The sequence below is a fragment of the Candoia aspera genome, chromosome 4 (genome assembly GCF_035149785.1).
Source record: "Candoia aspera isolate rCanAsp1 chromosome 4, rCanAsp1.hap2, whole genome shotgun sequence".
NCBI lineage: Eukaryota > Metazoa > Chordata > Lepidosauria > Squamata > Boidae > Candoia > Candoia aspera.
The window spans coordinates 22,115,624-22,138,199 of NC_086156.1; the positions used below are offsets into that span (position 1 = coordinate 22,115,624).

The 22,576-nt window shown below is 36.0% G+C and overlaps 1 protein-coding gene across 1 annotated transcript in view; it reads left to right on the top strand.

The window, feature by feature from the left end:
- Positions 1-843: 843 nt before the first annotated feature.
- The window catches only part of MINDY3 (MINDY lysine 48 deubiquitinase 3), a 33,197-nt gene continuing 11,464 nt past the window's right edge, over positions 844-22,576 (top strand). The window contains exons 1-11 of the mRNA XM_063303572.1: positions 844-994; positions 1,416-1,704; positions 6,206-6,285; positions 6,940-6,997; positions 8,168-8,341; positions 12,220-12,271; positions 13,356-13,470; positions 14,137-14,210; positions 14,572-14,651; positions 18,888-18,958; positions 20,349-20,429. Of these exons, the coding sequence (XP_063159642.1) occupies positions 1,608-1,704; positions 6,206-6,285; positions 6,940-6,997; positions 8,168-8,341; positions 12,220-12,271; positions 13,356-13,470; positions 14,137-14,210; positions 14,572-14,651; positions 18,888-18,958; positions 20,349-20,429 (882 nt within the window). The 5' untranslated portion in view covers positions 844-994; positions 1,416-1,607. The remainder of the gene's footprint in view (positions 995-1,415; positions 1,705-6,205; positions 6,286-6,939; positions 6,998-8,167; positions 8,342-12,219; positions 12,272-13,355; positions 13,471-14,136; positions 14,211-14,571; positions 14,652-18,887; positions 18,959-20,348; positions 20,430-22,576) is intronic.

Sequence of the window (22,576 nt, forward strand, 5' to 3'; positions counted from 1 at the left end):
AGGTCACTTCCTGATGCAGGAGATCAACCAGGCAATCAACAAAGCTGCCTGCCAATCTCTGGGAAACTCCTCCAAAACTCCTCCAGATCACTCAAGATGACTGAGCAGATCCTCATAATAAGTCCTTCAACCCTACAGAGGTCAGTGCAATTTAAAAAATAATGAATTCCTTGTAGTGTATTGCCTTTTCATAAGATCTATCTTAAATATTTTTAAATAATGAATAGCAGGCCCTGGGATGTGATTTTTGTTTTGTTGGAGAGCAGGTTAATCATTTTCTACTATCCACAGTCTGCCTTGCTATCTCCCTCTGTCCAGAGAGAAGAGCTTCCATTAGCATTATGATTTTTACATTAGACCAAATTAACGAACTAGGTATTCTTAATGGTTTTTACTAAAAAAGATTAAAGTTTTGTTATGTGCTGTCTATTTAGTTTTTGGAATTTGCCTTCTTTTTTCCTTCCTTCTGTAATGTTTTCAGGGGAAATCGAAGAATCGCAGAAGATTGCCCTTGTGTGCAGTCCTACATTCAATCTGTTATTACATAGAAAAGTTGAAACGGAAGTGAAAGCCGGACGCAATTCTTTCTTTTTCCATCCACCTCTGTTCTTTTTCTATTTCCTTCCCTTGATTGTCGAATACCGCCCACTCCAGCCGGGTCCTTCCCCACTTCCCGTTCGTGATTGGTTAGTCTACGTACTTGTCATGTGATATTCTCCAATCGGAACCCACCCGGGCCTGTTCCCAATCGGCGCGTGTACGGAGTTTGTGCCCCGCCCCGCCTCGCCCCGAACGAGTCCGAGTCCAGGAGCCCAAGAAGGCGGGGAAAAGGAATCTACGAACTCCGCTCCTGATTCGGCCACAGGCTTGCTCGTCAGGAGCTGCTCCAATGAGAAACACCCGTAGTTCACGAGCCTTCCATTGAATGTTAGCAGCGAGCCTGAGGAAAAGAGTGAATCAGTCTGAAGTGAGGAGAAGCGGGGCGCGCCGTTGAGTAAGTGCCGTCGACCGAATCGTGGAAATTAAGAGAAGCTCCTCCTACGTGGGGAGGGTTGGAGCGGCGGGGATGATCGCCAGGTCTGGAGGGCCGGGTTCTGAGGGAGTGGGTGGAATAGCCCTTTCCCCCTTACCAGCCTTTCCTTATTCCCGGCTCCCTTGCTGATGGGCTGGGACTCCATCTCCAGGAATCTTGCCGGCTGTGGATTCTGGGGTATGTAGTCCCAGCGCATTGGGAGGAGCGCTGGGATCGAGGAAAGGCTGCAATGCTGAATGTATGAGGAAGCCTCCGTACGGAGAGGCCGCTGCCGGTCATGGCCTTCCTCCTCTCTCTCCTCCGCGGGAGAGAAGCGCCGCTGAGGCCGCGTCTCCTTCGGGGCATCGCTGCTGAGGACGCGCCGCTTCGTGTTCTTCCTCAGGCCTGGCGCCCTGGAGGGTGAGGAGCCGCCTCTTTCTCGCCGCCCGCCGAGACCGCCTCGCCTCCCCGCCGGTGTTTGCCTCCCGCCCATGTTCAAGGCAAGCGGCTCGGTAGTCGCCCCTCAACCGCCGCCTCCGAGTGGTCGCCTTTTGGGTTTCGTCGCGGGGTGCCGCCCGGCCAGGGAACCGCCTCCATGGCTGAATTAGGACAGGAGGTCGTCCACTTGGTGTGGGGCAAGAAGCCCGGCTCGCAGGGCCTCGCGGATACCATCTTTTGCCGCTGGGCACAAGGTACCTCCCCTCTTCCTTCTCCTCCTCCTCTTGACCGCTACCCAGCCCATACTCGGGTCTCCCAGGCCTCGTGCTCTTTTTCCTAGTTCCACCTCCCTTTCTTCCAAAAAAAAAAAAAATCCCATTCTTCATTCAAAAAAGTGTGTCCCTTCCACGTATGCTTTCTGTTTACAACCATTTTTATCTTTGACTCGGGATTTGTTACATTAATCTTCCTCTTCGGTGTCTTCCAGGAAAGGTGAGGCAGTAACAATGGTATTAAAAACTGGTCCTGTCAGTTACTACAGTGTGATGACAAAGAGAGGGATGCTTCTTACACAGCCAGCTTCCTCTTTCTTACTCTTTCCTCCTTCATTTCTCAGTTTCAGTATTGTCTCTAGACCACTCCTCTTTAATATCTGTTGGGATTCTGCCCTTTCCAGACCCTGTTTTCAAAGTGGGCAAAAAGGAGGCAAATACACTAACAAAATTGTAATTGACATGAATGTTTAAATATTTTTTTCCCTCCCCTATATTGGAAATGAGATGTTTGGTTATATCATGAAGTTAAGAAGCTGTTTAGTTTGCAAAAAAAAAGTTACATTGATACAGGGTAGCTGTATTCTTGCTTTAGGAGATCTGATGCAGATCATTTCCCCATTGCTCCTTTCATTGTGTCTTTAGTCAGAGGAGTAATTGTTTTCTCAACATAAATGTAAATAATGCAGCTAATTTCAATATAGTTAATTCTACTATTGCTTTTCTTAATATCTTGTTTTGTTTGTGTAACAAATATTAATTAAAGGTCTTTGGCTCTCTTATAATGGCCAATCCAATAATTGCTCATTCTTCTGCTAGGCTTCTTCAATGTATATATATGTATTTACATTGTATATGCATGTTGCACCTGTCCAATTTGACAGTTAGAAAACTCTCTAGTGCCTTACAGAAACTGATGCTGCTGCCTAGAAATCTGAAGTATGTTTTGATCTATGGAGAAGCTGGCTTCTAAGAACTACCTAAACTAAGAATCTGATAGTCTTTTAGTGGCTTTTGAAAAACAGTGTCAGATTCCTGTTTCAACCTTCTCTGCTCCAAGCTTTATCTTGGATAGTTCTGCCAAAGTATTTTATTTATTTTACTTATTTTCTATCCCACCTTTATTACTTTTATAAATAACTCAAGGTGGCGAACATACCTAATACTCCTGCCTCTTCCTGTTTTCCCCACAGTGAAACTACATGCATATCAGTAGCTTGTTAATGTATAATGAATGTAGAAAACTGACAAATTAATCTGTTGATAATGATTTTCTAATCTGGAAGTAACAAATCTCAAAAGGACAAACCACAAATAGTTTACTAGAGTCTACACTAGTTACTTGAACATTGGGAAGGAGAGACAATGAAAGAGTCTTTTATAGTAGATAGAATTATTGGCTTTGGGCATATAGTGATATTGAAATTTGGGTTCTCACTGAAACACTTGGATTGGTCTTTGTGATATTTCCATCGTAATGTTGTTGTATGAACCCAAATGCTGGGGAGGGGGCGAACACCACATTAACCAAAACTATAATGTATGGTAATTGATTTTGGTTTAGCATCTTGTGTGAACTACCAATTGTTTATTTGGCAAACTGTTGCTTATATTGAATAGAATCCAGTCTGTATTTTTCAGTTGGTAATGTCTCTAGTTCTGGAAATGTGTAGTTATTCAGGAAAATGAAATTAGTACATTTTGTGAAAAATATAAGATTGAACAAAATGAGTAGCTAACAATTGAATAACCTGTTTAGAAAGCAGTCACATGGTACAGTAGTAATAGTCTTAAATGATCCTGGGTGACTCTGCAGTGATAAGAACAGTTGTTCAGTTGTTGTGTCTAGATAATTTCCCAATAGGGCTACAGAAAAGCATCAGTAGTTAAAGCTGATCTCTGTATCAGTGAAATAATTACTTTACATCACAGATGTTTTGAAGAAAGAATACAATAATGCTAGGTCAGAAATTAGTCTCAAGTGCTAAGCAAAGAAGTTAGTCTCAAGTTTTAAGCAAAACACATAGTTAACCTTCTTACTGATGGAAGGTGCTGCTGCTTATTCACCTGGCCATGAGGTTTCATCAGTTAAAAAAAACTGTTACGAGTGCTACAGATATATTTACTGACAGTGGTCATATCCATATATGCTACCTTTATGGAATCAGAGAGCCTAGCTGCTACAAAGCTGTCCTTGTTTTTACTATAGATCAATCTTCCACATTTTGTTCAAATGTTCCCCTTTATGCTTTATGTAAGACATTTTTACTACTGTTAATAGTGCACTATTCAATCTTGTATAGCCAGTGTCCCATATTAAATATTTTTGTTTTCCTCTGTCCTTTATAAAAGTATATGTGTGTTTTTGTGTTACATCCTTTGTTGTGAATATGCTCAGTTTCTGGGAATGATGTAAGTGTGGATGTGTTACCCTCAACTGTGGCTTTGTCATATTTGTTTGACAGGTGTCTCTGTATTTCTTTTCTGAGTTGACTTGATTGGAAAAATTCAAGTCTCTGACTGGGTTCATTCAACATCTTAAGTCAGAATGTGGTTTACCTTGTTTGTTAGTGGCTAGATATATGAATCCAGACATTGTGGTTTATAAAGCATGGTTCATAGTTTAGCATGTTGTGCAAAGCCAGCCAGTTATAGTTCATTCATTAAGCCATGCTTAACAGACCATAGCTTAACATGCTGGGTGATCATAAGCTAAGCAATATGAGGATGCCAGTAACTAATGGTGTTCTGTTTTCTTTAGCTGAAGAGCTGTATACATAGTCCATTTTTTTGTCTTGAAGTAGCTAAGGTATGTGGATATCTAAAGGAATAGCATAAATCATTTAAATGTTTTATCTTTAGAAAAGCATTGTGGTTTTGAGACATATATTGGGAAGTGTGAGTGTTATGGGTATAGTGCATATTTATTCACATCTGTGTGACTTGACCAATAGGATACATTTGAGAGTATTACACTTTCATAATATCCAGCCTGGAACAGCATGAACCATGCAAGGCCTTTCTTTCATGTTTCAGTATCTCAGTACAGGTAGTCCTTGGGTTATGACAGCAATTGGGACTGGAATTGCCATCACTAAGTGATGTGGTTGTGAAGCGCAACATCACGTGACTGCGTCGCTTAGCAATGATATTCCCGGTTGCCATCATAACCCACGACATGCGGGTTGTTAAGCAGGAAGCAGCAGGAGTCCCAAGTAAGAAGCCAGGGAAGACCCAGTGCACGTCATGCATGAGTTGGGGGAGGCTGAGGGAGGGCTTGGGAGGCCCGGCACAGGCTACACATGAGCACAGGGGGGGAATGGCGTGGCACAAGCACAGGAAGTTCAGGGTGTGGATGGTGCAGAATGAGCACAGGAAGGCCAGGGGATTTACCAGAGCAACTTGTGAACTTCCCTGCTGCCTTACCCATTGACTTTGCTTGTAGGAAGCCAGCAGGGAAGGTCGCAAATGGCAATCATGTGACTGTGGGGCGCTGCAACCGTTGTAAGTGTGAGCCAGTTGCCAAGCACCCAAATTGTGATCATGTGATCGCAGGGGTGCTGCGACAGCCGTTAAGCACCATTGCAACTTCGAACAGTTGCTGAATCTGTAAGCAAGGACTACCTGTATTAATTACTCATCCAAAGGGAAAGGCTGCCCTGATTCAGATAAAACTAGCTCTCTTGCCTCTGTGTAAGAGCAATTTGTTGCTATTGTGTCCAGTGAAGTCTGTAATAGGTTGTATACTACAGGTAGTCCTCAAGTTACAACCATTGGTTCAGCAACCATTCAAAGATACAGCGGTACTGAATAAATGGTAGTTATGCCCCATTCCTGAAGTTAGGGCCATTGCAGTGCCCCCATGTGGTCACATGGTCAAAATTTGGGCACTTGGCAGCCTGCCCGTACTTATGACCTCCAAGGGGACTTCAACTCCCCCCCATTTCACCCCCATTTCTGCCCTTTTGGCCACCCTGCGCTCACTGGCTTTGCTGCTTCCAGCTGACCTTTGCCGCCGTCTTCCTGCCTCTGCTGATGAGGCACACCCTGCCTGGCACTTCCCAAGGCTGCGCCCACCCCTTGTCCAAATCACACGTGGCCTTCTCTCAAGGTTTTGGAAGGCTCTGAGGCTGAACATATTTTGCTTATATATGCTTACTCCCTTGTTTTTGTTTTGTTTATTTCTTTAAATCAACATAGTCTAGCAATAATTTCTCAGTATATGTTGCAGAGTAGAGCTAGGAAAACCTCTTGATCTTTATTTCAGAAAAGATAGTTATAGAAATACATATAGATAGCAAATGAAAAAGAATGTCATTGGTTATAGCACTTACAGATTAGGCTGAGACTTGGAATATTGAAGAACATTTTGGAGTTTGACAAGGAATAGATATACTTTATCAAACATTCTAAAGTTTATTAATGAAATACTAATCATTCATTTATTAATTAAACTAACTCAGAATTGTGATTCTTTCATCAGGGTTTGTGTTCAGTGAATCAGAATCTACTGCATTAGAACAATTTGAAGGAGGCCCTTGTGCTGTCATTGCACCAGTTCAGGTAATAATGCTAAGATCTGAGTAAAGTATATGAACCTGAAATATATGTTTCACTACTGTTATTTGCCTTGCTTGATAATTTAAATCACCTAGAATAAACAACTGTATGTTGGTTGGATTTATGTCAAAAGGCCATGCAGTATAGGTAGTACTGAATTTAAAACTCAGTATTTTGAGATGTTGTAGTCTACAATATTCATATAATACAGTATGCATTGAGCACTACAACTACCAGCTTTGAAGTCAGATGAAAAATACATCTAAGAATTAAGTGATCTTCAAATTTCAGCAGCAGTTGATTTCCAATAAAGGTAACTGGTGTTTCTGAACAGGGGTAGGTCTGCAATCCCTTACTTGACACAAAATATTTCATATTTTTTCAAAATAGGGTAGGATGTATGACAAAAGGGGATAACACTTTGTACAGAATCTTGTTAAATATACTGTGATATGTTCAGGTAACTGTAATTGTTAAATGACGGGGCTAAAATAGTAAATTCTATCTTTGCATAGGGGAAAAGGTCTTCAGTAATTGGGAATATGTATAACCCTTTTCCAAAAAAAATATTAAACCAATATTGAAAATGGAAACTCTTTGCACCACTGAAGATCAAATCATACATTTCTGATATGTCAATATTGTCTTTAATATAAGGCATTCCTTCTGAAGAAGCTTTTTACTTGTGAGAAATCTACCTGGAGACAGTGTCAAGGTAACTACAAACCTACATCTCCAAGAGGGTTGTGATGCCATACTTACCAGCAAATTGTGATGTGCTAAACCAAACAATAGTTAATTATTATTTATAATCAATACTCAGTAATCTGCATAATTTTGAGCAAATTATACATTTGCTGATGATTTAAAAAATAGAAGGCTAAAATTAAAAATAAAATGTAGGCTTATAAACCTTAACAGGAAACCCCAAATCCTGCAAAATGAGTCAACATAAAAAATAAGCAAGCATCAGAAATTCTACAATATATACTTCAGTTCTAACTGATATGCTAGGTCTCATTGATCATTATATTCAAAAGGGATAAAAAAACGCCTGTCACTGACATAAGCTGTAAACAGGTCCAATCCACATGGCATATTGTGTATATTCATTAACAGTTAAGACAGACTCTCACCTTCCCTTTCTTCTCTGGTGTTATTGAAGGAGCAGAATAGATGCATCTGCTTCCTGATTTAAACTCTAGATTGGATCCAACTGGCTAAGCTAAACTATGCTTTATTGACACATTTAAAGATAATAAAGTATTGCTTGCTTTTGGTTTATTCCAGTGTGCCTTAGTCTAACTGATCCAAACTGTAGTTAGACATATTATATTATATCATATCATATATCATATCATATCATATCATATGATATAATATACGTCTAACTACAATTTGGATCAGTTCTGACCAGGCCAATATATTCCTTACTTATTTAACCTAACAGCCTTTCTTCTGGATAGAGAAAGATGAAGTAGAGATGGGCGGGGATAGAAATTTGATGGATGGATGTAAGAGTTCAAGGTATGCCAAGGTTGATACCTGTAGCTCTGAACCAGATTTATGTGTCAGCTGAGCCAACAGGAAGAGTATGACTGAATGAAAGAGTGAGCCAGTATGAGACCACTTAATTCCCAAGTGCCTTCTTGTCATGCCCAATATTTTAAGCAGCTTAGAAATTTGAACTGACAAAGTACTAGGTAGTTCCCAAGAAATGGATGTAATTCCAAGTTATTGGTTGTCAGTTCTTTTCCTAAATTGCCTTGAATCTGCAGGGATTTGAGCAAAACTCAGTATTAGATGGCATAAAGAATGTTACTACATGTTTCTCATGCAAGTAACCTGGTCAAATATCTATCTGTTCTAACTTTGAATATTTCAGAGGAAGAGCAGAAAAATCTCCTTTGTCATACACTAAGTGAAATTTTGGAACTGGCTTGCTCTGATCATTCAGAATCATACTGTTTGGCAACATGGCAAAGAGGAAAAACTGTGGAAGATACTGCTAATATTTCTGAAAGCTCAGCAGAGTCGAGCCATCAAGAGGAGCAATCATGTAAGATATGTTTTGTGTAATATGATTCAACAATACTTTGTGCTTTGCATAACAAAATGTATTTGTCGAGATATGTGTTATTTAATATGGTTCTGCAGATCATTTTGTCTTCTGTTCCTATTTTTTTTACCCTGATACTAATAGACTAAGTTTGATAGAACTAAAGTAGTTGAGATATTTTTAAGCCTAAATTTGTGATACTATGTAACTACAAACACAATTAGGCTAGAGTATTTATATTGTCAATATTCTGACTGAATTAGATCGTTTCCAAATAAGTCAGGTAACTCATTATTGCATAAACATACTTCTTAAAAAGTTTCTAGAGAATCTGTAAATTGTAAATGTGATCTTGAAGGATATATCCCTCTCTCTCTTCCTTAAACACATCAAGTTATCTTTTCTAATATTATGCTTGATGTGCTGTGTGCATAACCTAAAACTTTAGCAATACATCAATAATACGCAAATGTGGAGGGACTTAAAATATTAAATCAAGCTCATAGGTTGGAAATTAGAATCTGCTACTTTTGGTGTAAACAATTTCTGAGCAAAGATCTGCTTATGAGACACTCAAAAGAGAAGCTTCATTATAGAAATGTGGGGGAGGGGGGAATCCACAGAAATCGCTTCTTCTACTTCCTCTTAATGCATCCTGTGATGGGAAGGAATTCATTCCATTCATTTGATCCAAGTTATTTTATAATCCTGGTACAAAATCAGTCTATTAGTACACACCTGCATGCCAGTCTGTTCTATAGTATAATATTACTTAATTTACAGAGAATTCTAGAGAAGTATCCTCTAGTCTAATTAGTGCTACTCTGAAGTTCTTATTGAAACATTATCCTCAAAATAAGCAAATAAAAATTGTATTCTTATATTAATACTGTACAAAAATACACTGAGAAATTAAGCTTTCTTAATTAACATTTTAGCATGGTTCAAATTCTTCTTGACTTGCACCTAATTGTTGTAGGAGCAGCTAAGAGAATGCTATAACACTACTGATACTATGATTCTTTAAAAACTATTATTTATGGTAACACATTGACTTAAGCTTTTTGTTGTTTTTGTTGTTTTCTAAAGCCATATTAGTTTTTGTCTCCATACCATTGGTACCTAACTGGAAGTGTGTAAAACGTTTCAAGCTGAAATATTTCAAGGCATGTTCCAAAAGTGGACCACTTCTGGTAAAGTTAGAATGGGACCTTTCAGCATTAGTACATTCCAGCTTTGAAATGTTTTTCATGCATCCAGTATCTACTGTGTATGGATATAACATTTATTGGCTAGACCATGGCACCTCCTGTTTTGCACATTTTTATTCTGCCTTAACCTAGTTATAATGGAATTGTGAGGAACTAAATACTCATGTTGCCATCTGTACGAGTACATCAGAAACAAAACTGTTGGTTAGGTGGAATGTTTTCAGAGAAGTTGCTGCTGCGGAAGAATCCCCATCTTGTCTAGAATGTAGAGACCTTCAATGTACCCATCCATACTTAGATGAATACATTCATTAATGTATCATTATTTTTTGTACAGTCCATGTAATTTGTTTTCCACTAAAATATTTAATGCCTTAAAAAGCCTACTGTGGGAATATATATTTTGGTAATAAAGCATATGAAAAAATATAATTTTATTTTCTGGCTACTGACTGTCATGAAAAATGCTAATCATCTTATACTAAAGGAATAATCTGTTTTGATAAGATTCTAAAAACTTTAAATGATTTACTTCTATCTTCATTTTTAACTACTTTGCAAAATACTTGATGTTTGAAGAGAGAGCACTAGAAGAGGACTCATTATCTTTTCACATATCGGACCACAGACTTATATATAAGGAATATTAAAAAGAAAATTTAAATATGCAGCCATTCCATTGTAACTCAGATTTTATTTGGAAACAAAAATGTAGCACACCTAAATAGAATGCAGTTTTGTTTAGCTGGGTCTGAAATAGCCTGGTAAAGAGTGCCACTGCTTATTCATATTGTAAATTGATTAAGGTACCACAATGTTTTCTTTTTGCAGTAATGTTACTTAGTAACACAGATGATGTATGCAGCCCATTTATATCAATCCATCACATTAAGGCTCATTTGAGTTAAAGGAGGCTTTCTTTGAGATGTAGTGGCATTGTTCTGATAAAACAAATTTTGTCAGTAGAATGACATTACTGAATACAACCCAGGGACTTCATAGTTTTCCATTTTTTATGATAATACCCTACCCCACACACAGTTCAGAGGTTGTGGCATTTCAGATCAATGCTCCATGATACATAACATGCTGAGAAAAACTGGTGACCATCAACTTGCCTATTCACATGCTTCTGTTCGTAATTGCTGGAATCTTCTGTTTCAGGTGACATTTCTATATAAAATACATTCTGGTTTATGGTTTCTTCCTATTTTAAAGGGATTAGTTGAGAAGCAGTGGCTATTACTCTTGTTCTACTACTTGCTTCTCATGGAACAAAAACATTAATTATGAAACTTATTCTAGTAGTAAAATGTATTGGAGTTGGTAGCTGCAAAAAGAAAGATTTTTCATTTCTTATATTTATACCTGTCTCTGCATATTATTAAATAATCAGCTTACAGTAACTTCAAGCTTTCCTTCATGCAAGACTTTGATTTCTACAGTATGTTCCTCCATTGTTCCTCTCTCTTTCTATACTATTGCACTTAATTCAGGTTCAATGAAATTGATGAGAGTAACTGATACATGGATTGCTGGATTTATTTATGTTGTGCAGACATAAATGATTTATTTGTCATCCATTGATAAGGCAGGCTCACAGGTTCAGATACTTCCTTATTCTCTCAGACTATTCATGATTTTACATTTTTATTAGATGCAATAAATATATACAGTAGATACTTTTCATTAAGGCTTATTGTTTATGCCTAGTTACTGTTCCAAAAGCATTTATTACACAAAGCTTCATGTAAGATTTTTCTACTAACATTAATCAAATAGGCTAATTTTAAGAGACCGCCCTTTTTGTTATTTGATCTAGTTGTCTGGCTTTCAGCTGTGCTTCTTTCTGTTATCAGAAGTAGAACTCTGTTTATAAAATTCAGTATCTGCAATTGTTCCTTGGATGTTTAGCATAATTTTAACAGATACAGCACTCTTACAGGAAACTAACCTAACCCTAAATAGCTGATTTTCATTGCTTATGAAATTCAGTAGCTAAGTTAACCTATTTCCACTTATAACTTTTAAACTGATTAGTGTCAATTGCATTGAGAAGCTCCCTTCAATGTTTCCTTCAAAAGATGAGAAAAGTTGGTAAAAAATCTGAATCTAGGAAGGCATTAAATATTGGATTTTTTTTCCTACTGTTTGGTTAGTTCTTAAAAGCAAAACATTTCTAAAAAGACACATGCTCCTAGTTTGTTGTTTTGTAGTGAAACAACTTGAGAGAAATGGAACAAAAATACAGCTTTCTTAACACTAATTCTGCTCTGAAATCCAAATGATTTCAAAATCATTTGAAATCCAAATGACTCAGTTCTCCTGTTAGAAAAAACATACTTGTGCTTGATGACTTTCCTGCATTAGTTTTCATAATTCATGCCAAATTGACTCTGGTAATTTGCAGAGCTGTTGAACTTCAGTGGTTTTGTAATCTTAGCAATATTGACTCTTAATTGCTTGTGCATCCAGTTATTTTTATAGTGGAGACCCAAACGGATTACATTAAACTGGCTTGTACAATGTAACATACTAGAAGTTGTACTGAAAGAGGGTGGGGGTTGAACTTCACTTATGAAAAGCTTGAAAGTATTCCAGCTTGCTGTGTGTTTCTTGTGTCACTTTTTGCCGTGTGTAGTGCTGAAAAGTATCTCTTGTGTATAGCTGCCTTGGCTGTCGAAGAGCTTGGCTTTGAACGATTTCATGCATTAATTCAGTAAGTAACATGTTGGAACACTTAACATATTCTATCTTATAGTCCAAATTAGCATTTTAAAGTATAAGCTTAGTATTGTTTTATCCCATGTGGCTGAACATCAAGGTTAAACCTGCTTAGGCTCATGCAACTTAGTGCTTTGAAGACCAGAAAGAAATACGCAGTTAGGAGTGGTGGGAAGTAACCCCTGAGGTTTTATACCAATTTTTGAAACAGAGATGGAAATGGGTGTTAAGCATGCAGACTTCTGGGTCTGTAGTTTTCTGTCAGAGCCATTTTGCCCAATAGCTCTGTTGGGTTTACAAATTTGAAAATAATTTATAAGATAAAATGTTATTACCTGCACATTAAGCTATCTCTTGGCAACAGTTCTGCTGTGTGAGCTGCGGTGGTTACCAGTAAATTTCCAGCTACAATTCAAAGTGCTTATTATTGTGACCTATAAAGCCCTTCAAGGTGTACGCCTGGCTGTCCGATGGACTGCATTTCTCCTGTTGTTTCTGCCCATCTGTTAAGATCTGACCCAGTGGGCAGGCTCTAGTTCCCAGTCTGGAAATAGTGTCATCTGATGGGCCCCAGGCGATGGGCCTTCTCTGTTGCAGGCACCCGCTCTTTGAAATAGTGTGCCCTGTAATGTTAGTGTTCCTGCAACCCTGATGTCCTTTAAATGGGCCCGGAAGACCTGATTGTTTCTCCAGATGCTAGGTCAGGAAGAACATGCCTTTTAATTTCTATTGTATTGGATCTGTTTTTAATTTGTATTCTGCCTAAAGTCATTTTGAATTGGGCAGTCTATAAATTTAATACATACATACATAAATTAATTTACAATAGATATAAACATGGAGATTTTAATAAGGTACCCATTTTGTTTGTAATATGTGAAATATTTTTAGATGTGAAATCTTAATCACGCTTCTAAAATTTAATCTATTCTGCTATATTGACACCACTAATAATGTATACCTGCTGTAACCACTGTTTTTCTCCAATAGACAATTGCTCTTAGTTATGTTGCAAATGCATTAATCACAAGTACTGAATGCCTTCTGAATGTCTAATTGGCTTTTGTTTTAATCTTTAGCAAGCATTCATATGCCAGCTTTTCTGATTTCAAAGATGCAGTTTGGAATCAGCATGCAGTTTGGACAAATAAATTTGGAGTGCTACTTTTTCTGTATTCTGTGATACTCACTAAGGTGTGTTTTTAAAATAAAATGTTGAATTATAACAGTCTAGAAATGAGTAAACTTTTATTTTAGAATTGCCAGAATTGCTTCGTTAAATTATAGGAGTTAGGCTTCCAACTTCAGTATGCTTTTTAAAAAAAGTTATAGATTCTGGCCTTTGCTAGATTCTCCTATATTTCTGAAATGATTATAATGGGGGTGGTTAGAAGGAGGAGATTCAAGGATTTTTTTAAATATATAACCTATTTTTCCAGCTTAAGAGGAACAGAATAATATATGTTATATTTTAAAGGGTAATAGTATCTTGCATATATGCTGAATTTTAAGTCTGCTCAATAGTATGGAGGTTTCGCTAGTTCTTATTTTGTACAGGTTATAAGATTTTCTTAAGGAATCTGGCATGAGCTGAAGTGGCTTTTAATTTCATACTACAACGAAAGAGGATATTGGATAGGATAATAATTATTGGCAATTAATTTATTATGTGGAAAAATAGACAAAGTGGAAGGGAAGTCATTTGTCTGAATTTTCAGTCACAACTAATTTTTTTTGTGTACAGCAAAAATCTCAGAGATTGATTAAAGCATATTAAATATGCATGCTAAAGAAATTGTATGACTTGGGAAAAATATACTTCTTAGCACAAATGTGTGGCCTTTGTCCTATTTTTTCAAGGGTATTGAAAATATAAAAAATGAAATTGAAGATTCAACTGAACCATTGATAGATCCTGTTTATGGTCATGGAAGGTAAGCTTAGTTAGTGCTATCTTCCTTAAACTAATGACTGAACAAATGCTGTTTTGGAATAGCATTAATTATATAATAATTAATCATCAATAAATTGATAGAAAATATGTGAAAACAGCTTTTTATGTAATGTTTATTACTTGATCTAAGTACCTCTTACAGAACTGTGTGGAAAGTTAATTTTTTTACACCATGTAATCTAAAATGAATGTCTTAGCTATCCGAAAAGGTGTATACACAGGATACTGTATTTTAACATACAATTGAGTGACTAGTTACAATATCATCTGAACTTTTTTTTTAGTAAAAGGCAAAGGTGCAATTATTTATGAATCAAAAATCTTTTCTTCTATCTTTTAAGCCAAAGTTTAATTAATCTTCTGTTGACGGGACATGCAGTATCTAATGTCTGGGATGGAGACAGGGAATGCTCAGGAATGAGTAAGTTTGTATTTGATTTGCCTTATAGTAATGTTGAATAAAGGCAGCATATTTATCTGCTTTTGTTCTGAATTTGAATTGTGTGCAGTTCAGTTAAATTAATCCTGTGTCTTTATTGGAATGATTATATGTTTCTTTCTGTTTAATGAGTACTTCCTACTGATATCCCTCCAGGTTTGCAATTAAGCTTATTTTCCACAACATTCTACTCAGGTGTAATTGATAAACTGATTCTCCATAAGATTTTATTTCAGGCTTAAATACTAGAAATAGTAATTGAGCTCCAATAAAGTTTTTAAAGGAATTGTATAACATAGAAAATCATTATTTTAGTAAACTGCTATATTGCATTTGTATGTACCAGTAGATTCTTCATGGTGGTACCCTGACTTTTCTGTTTGGCCTGATATTTTAAGCTATTTTCATCTGGCTGAATTGTTATTTCAATCCAATTTTGGATTTCATCCAGATGAAAATAGCTTAAAATACCTGGCCAAACAACATATGACCTTAAACTCCTTCCTTCCAAAGGTGCATTTAATTCATCCTATACATTCATCCTATAATTTTGATCTTATAGCCTTGAGATATCTCTGATCTTAAAGGATAAAATCTAATATTGAATAATCACTCCACTTTCTTGCCAACATCTGATGCAACATTTTTTTTTTCTCATCTCAAAAAACAGCCTGGAAGGTTGGGCTCCCAAACCGAAAGGTTATTTAGACCAGTACTAGAGCTACTCTAAATAAGTTTGTACCCTTTATGTTAGCTACAAGCAATTAAAAAGAAAAAAGAAATGTAGGTTTCTGCTGGATAAAGCATCTCTGAGACTGGGACTTTCTAAGGAAGGGTGTTTGATTTCTAATGTGCAATATAATTCAGTTGCTTTATGACCTAAGATCAGCATTTTGCCATGATCGACTGTAAGTATCTGCTGCTTTCCGTTACAAGCACATACTTGTATCATCGGTGATGATGAGGTCTGCTATTGACCTCTTTTTCAATTGCCTTTCATTTTTCCAAGCATCAGGATCTTTTCCAGTGACTTTTGCCTTTGTATTATGGCTCCAAAATACTTAAGCTTTGGCTTCATTAGTAGCATTTCCAGCAAGTAGTCAGGTTTTCCTTCATCTAGTATTAAATTAGTTGGCCTTCTTGCGGTCCAGTATATTTTTAACAATTTCCTCCAGCACCCTCATTTTTCTTGATCAATTGTTCATAGCCATATGATACAACTGGGCCTTGATAATACATACCCTTTGCAGTGTGTGATGTCTGTGCACTTTAATATATAGAATAGATATGTCATAGGCTTTCCCCCAAGTAGTGGATGTCTCTTTATTTCATGGCGCTGGTCACTGTCCCTGTGAATGTTTAGCCTCAGAAGTCAAAGTCCACTACTTCTTGTCTACTTATTTGATTGGGCTGGCATTGCTGTGACATAACCTTAAAAGTTTTTTAAAAAAATATTAAGTATCACTAGTTTTTGCACTCTGTTCATTCATCTTCAACAAGTTGCTTTAGGCTTACCTTGCTTCCAGCCATCAAAGTGGGTTGATCAGCATAGCTAAAATTATTGATGTTTCTCCCAGCAATATTATCTATTTCTTCTACTCCAGCATTTCACAGGATATATTCTGTATATACATTAAATAAATAATGTGGATAGTATATAACATTATACTATCCTTCCCTTCTCCTTTCCCAATTTTAAACCATTTAGTTGCTTTTGAAGTGTTGTTTCTTGGTCATCATACAAATTCTTCAACGGTGATCCAGCACATTCATGTTTTTAAGAGCTATCTACAATTGGTTATACGAACTGGAGCTTTTGTATAATCAATAAAGCAAACATAAATGTCTTTTTGGAACTAACATGCGAGATAAGTTCAGTTGTTTAGCAGTTCAAGCATTCTTTAGCAGTTTTGTGTGTTTGTGTGAGTGTTGGAATATAAATAGACGTTTGCTCGTTTTTCAGCCCCTGTTGTGTTTCGGACTTTAGATTACATGCCAATAAATAAATGTAGTTTTTTTTTAATCCACAGGATGGCAGTAGCTCCTAAAGGGAAAAAAAAGCTAGTTCAAGCTTTTAGAATAAGATAAAAATGCCTGCCCAAAATCGATGATAATGAAATGCTGTTTGATTGTTACTGTGTGTAAGCATATAAAAGTGTTAGCTTTTCATTGCTAAGTATTTTGGAATTAGATCACTGAAAGTGTTTTCATGCAATCAAACTGTTCTGACACCATACTAATGAGAAATGTAACAGTTTCCATCCTTGAATCTAGCCTTGTGTCCTTCTGAATGAAAGCTTAATCTCCATGTCACTTTTTTGTTTTTAACCATTCAAGAAGTGGATATTGCATGTATTGTCATGTGTTGCAATTTGCTTAGAAGCGAATTATTGAAAGACTTAAAAATGTGATTCTAGATTGTTTTGTTGTTGGGCGAAAGAGCTTGAAATAACAGTGTGGGGAAATTGAAATAGAATAGATGTAAAATACCATTTACTCTTCTGATGAAAAAATTGTATTGTTGTATAGTATCCAAGCAGTATTTCTTGAGCAAAGGAGTTGAATACTGTACATAAATGTATACATGATAAAATTTCTTTAAAGTTGTTTTACTATCTGTTCTGCTTCCAATTCGCCTTTTTCTTAGTTTCATCCCTTGCAGCACATAGCATCTTTATGGCATATGGGTATCTTCCTTTTCAGTCTTTAAGCCAGAGACTTAGATGTATAGGACTGAAACATTAACTAAGAACAGGGCTGGACTCTTTCTGTCTTTATCGTTTTATTGGTGCATTATGATTTCCATAGGCATTCTTATATCTCTTTTCATTTTGGCTGATTATAAGCAAGAAATTATGTTGCTGTTGCTCATATCTACTGCTTAATTTTGGTGATGTGATCTTATAGAGGCTCCGGGGATTGAAAACGAACCTGTGGGATTAATGTGGCAGGTAGATTGCCCACCCTTGTTTTAAGTCTGTGACTGTTGATTCTTCATCACATGCTTTTATGCATCGCTACAGTGTAAACAGGCCAGTGCAGGTACTATATAATTCCTTCTTAACTAAATGTGATGAAGCAAATTCTCTCTCTCTCTCTTTTAAAACACCATTTTATATCAGTTTTAACCTTTCTTAAGCTATTGGTCAGCAGTATGGTAAACCTTAAGCAAGGATCTGCAGTAAAATGTGTTTCAGAATTTGGGTTAAAAAAGGGCTTGAGAATCTTAATCTTTGCTAATGACTCTGCTGACAATGTTAAATAACATCTAAAGGAGAAAATGAAAATTAGGAGCATAACAGACTGGTATATAAAGTCATGCAATGGTCCACCTACCTCAATATAGTCTATGCTAACTGGCAGCAGCAATTGGGTAATGGAAAGGCACCTTCGGATTGTGGCCAAATATGTGAGATAATGATTTTTGAAACTTTTGCAAGCAAAAAGTTCATTTCTATAACAGGAAAGCAGTGACTTGAAATGACTCTTCTACTCTAAATACATGTTATCAATACATGAGGTTTGAGAAGAAGGGTTGGATTTCCTCTGATATTAGTCCTTGGGGCAGGCTGTGAAGGAGTTATTCAGCTGTATCTTTTTGTTCTGATTTAAATAGCAGAATCCTACAAAAAGGGAAGCGAATTATAAACAATGGAAAGGAATACATTTTTGAGAAAACAGCTCATCTTTTAGGATACAGAGTGGGAAACTCAGAATGATTTTTTATAAAAACGAATGAAATGGATAAGACCATCTATTGCTATCGGTTCTAGGCATGGATTTGGTTAAGATGCCACCCAAATGGCAATTTTACATCCTTGCTTTGTTTAAGATCTTAGTTATTTTATTTTTTAAAACCTTTCTGGGTTACATGTGTGAGCTTCTTTACTGAGATCCTGCATACATATGATTCCGCCTCCAAATACATGTGCCTGGTATGTTCAAAAATTGAGAAGTTGCATGAAGGCAACAGTTTTTTTAATCAGCTGAACCTGGTTTCCTTCATATTTTAGCATTGTTTCTTAAAGATAAAAAGGCTTAAAAAGGAAGAAATAATGTTTTATTATCATAGTTTCTTTCAACTCTATTATTACTACTATATATTTCTGTTTGTCATTCATTTTGTTAATATGGAGCAAAATGTCATGGTGTGGTTTAAATAAGGAAAAGAAGTATGAATCAAGCTTTGAATAATACAGGGATACTATCTTTCTTCAGAATTACTTGGAATTCATAAGCAAGTAGCTGTTGGTTTTTTGACACTTATGGAATCTCTGAGATACTGTAAGGTAAGCTTTTTAAAGCCTGCCATGTAAAAAGCATGGAGGATGAATTATACTACTGAAAAAATAGTTAACATATCTCTAATGAATGAAAGCTTTGCCCAATGTCATCCTAAATTTCTTATATGAGAGATAATTATATAATTTTACATAAACAGTAGTATCTGTTCTTATCAGTTTAATATGAACTATAAACTTGTCTTTCAATGTTGCCTTCCTGGCTGCTGCCTATCCACAAACAATATGCTTGATTCTGTACTTTATTGTGGATAGTTCAGTAGTTTTCTGTGAAGTATCAGCACTTGATGCGCAAGTTAGACCCATTCACCTCTTCAACATATACATTTATTTCATTCAGACTAACATCACATTTTTTTATTCCTACGTTCAGCAAATTAGTACAAGATTGTATCTAGACTTTTTTTAGTCTCTGGGTATGTCATGTAAGCATGAACAATATGTATGATTTAAAATTAGAGTTTTATATTTATATTTATAGATGTATATTTGTATATTAAATTTACAGTTTTCTTCTTTAAAAGAAGCATTCAGTGCTACAATAGCAGTTAGAAATGTGAACGAACAATACAGAAAAGTGGTTTGTCAGATAAAAGGGAAAGATCAAAATATTCCTGAGTGGAAATTGAGATTTTTGTTGCATACGTAACTCTTTTATTGTATCAGCAGTCACTTATTGCATTTATTAGGACTATCTAGTGCTTCAAATGCAGAGCAGAAAATGTGTTTCAGAGCACATGTGGGCATGCATATAACATCTGTTGGCAACTCTTTAAGCCAAACACGTCTTCTCCTAAGATTGTATTACAGCTGTGGAGGGTAGCTGCACGATCCAGGGAAAAGACACAGCTGTTTTAAGGAGTTGCTGACAGGTGCTATACAAGCATCCCACTGTGTTCTGAAACATCTTTTTCCCTTCCAGTGCAAATCACTCCATCAGCCTGATATTTATATCTCACCTCGCTTTAACCTCATAGCAACAGTTCTGTGAGCTACATAGGGCTCTGTGAGGAAGACTGGCTCACAGTTACCTGGTATGCTCCATGATCAGAACTAGATCTGAGCCTCCCTGCTATAATCTAATACCTTCACTATATGCTGTACTGAGTCTCTGTTTTTATATTTGTTCCATGTTTTAGTACAGAAGTTAAGTAACCACTGGTCCTCCCTCTTGCTCTGTAGTACTTTCCTTGGAATACAAGTTAAGCCATAGTTACAAAACCAGTACCTAGAATGTAGAGTTCTTTTCATAAAAAGTATTCTGAGTCTCGTTTACACAGTAATGTTTTGAAGGAGAAATATGCATTATGTGCTCCATTAGAAATGTGCTAATTCGATTTCTGTTTTTGTTTTGTTTTGATGTTCTTGTTTTTCTTAGGTTGGCTCTTATTTGAAGTCTCCAAAGTTCCCTATTTGGATACTTGGCAGTGAAACTCATCTCACAGTCTTCTTTGCCAAGGTAGGATTCCTTCCTTTTTTATTTCAATGTTCAGGCCCTATTTGAATCTTACAGTTCAAGTGTTTCTTAAAGTATAATAGTTTTTCCACACAATGGTGTTGTGTATTTTAAAATGCATTGGTAATATTGAATGTTATATGAAACATATTTCTCTAAATCTGTTGGACTTAAAGAAAGTTTTAAATATGTGGCTTGCTACAACTGAAATATCTTCAAAACTTTCTTGATTGTTTGGTAAGGCAAGGAAATAAAAACCCTTTGTAATACTGTTTCAAAAACAACAAATTCATACATGGGTATTTTTAGAAAATTATGTATTGTATTATGTGATTTTTCAGTGGTAGAAATAAAGGGTTGTTCTGATTTATTCCAGAATAGCTCATCAAAACAAGAAATGGCTCTGCTGTTGCTTGTATTGAATTGGTCTTCTGTGAGCTTGAAGAGATGGAATTTGCTTCTGTTCGACATTATTTAAATCTTGTCAGGGATTCTAATAACCTGAATTAAATCTTTCATCATATTCAGCTCCCATCAAATCTGTAGTAACTGAGTGATTTTTTTTTAAAAAAAGGCTAAGAATGAACAGCAGAAAAATTAAAAATAATAGAAGCATCAGACTAAGGGGGTTCAAAAAACAGGAATGAGGAAAATATTAAGTAAAAATATTGAATTTCCAAGAAAGCTAAAGAACTTCCCATTGTTTTTTAGCATTAAAGATACGCATACTCATGATCAAAACCAAACTTTAAACTACATTATACTCTATTTAATAAGATGCATTCCCTGCAAGACTGAATTAGATCAGTAGACAAAGCTATACCACTTCTGTGTCGCTGAGTTCAGCACTTGTACATTTTTTCTAACTAATCTTATCGTGTATAGATTCTAAATATGGTAGTCTGAAAAGTTACTGTTCATTACTAACTGTGGACCATGAAAATAGAATTGTTTATACACCTAGTGAGTAGAGCAAATTCTTTCCTTTTGGAAGAAAAATCTATTTTCTATCTACTTCCTTTCAAGATTTTAGCAGTTAACTCTACATGGCATAACTGCAAAATGTTTTGCATTTTAAGTAGGTGGAGATACTATAGTGTTTGAACTACAATATTCAAAAAGTCTCATAAAAACAGTGGTTTCTTATTGAAGACAAATTAAGATTGTGTACTTTTAAATATATAAAATGTTGTGATCCGGAATAAGCTGTATTGTTTTGAACATGAACAAATAAAAGCTGACCTACAGAAAAAGCAGTGGGAAAGTATATGATACAAAGATCTTCTTCTGTTCCATTTGAGAAACGAAAGCAATATTGTCCTTTCCTGTTTTCTGTAAACACGTTATTCTTTGTATCCAGGTTCCAAAGAACTGAAGGTACATTAAAAAACAAGTTAAAAAACTAGTAGGAGTTTTATTGTATTATATTCTTTTACTTCAAAACAAAACATCCATATTTTCATATTTAGCTGGATTTGTGTAATCTGCTGTGTGCTTTACAGCTGACTTTGAAGCATCTTAATATATGTCAACTAGAAACGTTGAAACTTTGTGGATACTGATGCAATTATATGGATGACAAAAATGTACTAGTCTGTTTGTCGCCTGTTAGCTATTTGATCATTCTGTAGGCAATAATGGATTTGACAGCTGTTGACTGCCCACCTACGTTGCCTATATTCTTGTATACAGCATTTAGTTTCATTCTTTACAAGTGCAATTAAAGAACCTCGCAAATCCATTTCATGCTGTCTTTTGAAGTGGCAAGAAACAAGTCTTTGATTTTCTTCATTGTCTCCTTGTGTTGAAATATATATACCAATATACACAATGGTTTTATTACTCTCTAATAAGAGAAAAGTGATAAGGAGAACATGTAAGAATACTTTAAAAACTTGGTGTTGGTGTTTAATTTAGTGGTTTTGGATGTTATTTTTAATTGAATATTTCACAATATAAATTTGTACCTGTCAGAAAGGAAATACATGAAATATGCAATCTCAGCTCAGATTATTAAACATAATTTCAGATTAGACTATTTTGATTTTGCCCTGGGATATTAAGACACTCAACATAATAATATTGTCCTAACAGTGAGACACACACTGAGACGAGGAGTAGTTCTCTAGTGTTTATTACTGCTACACAAA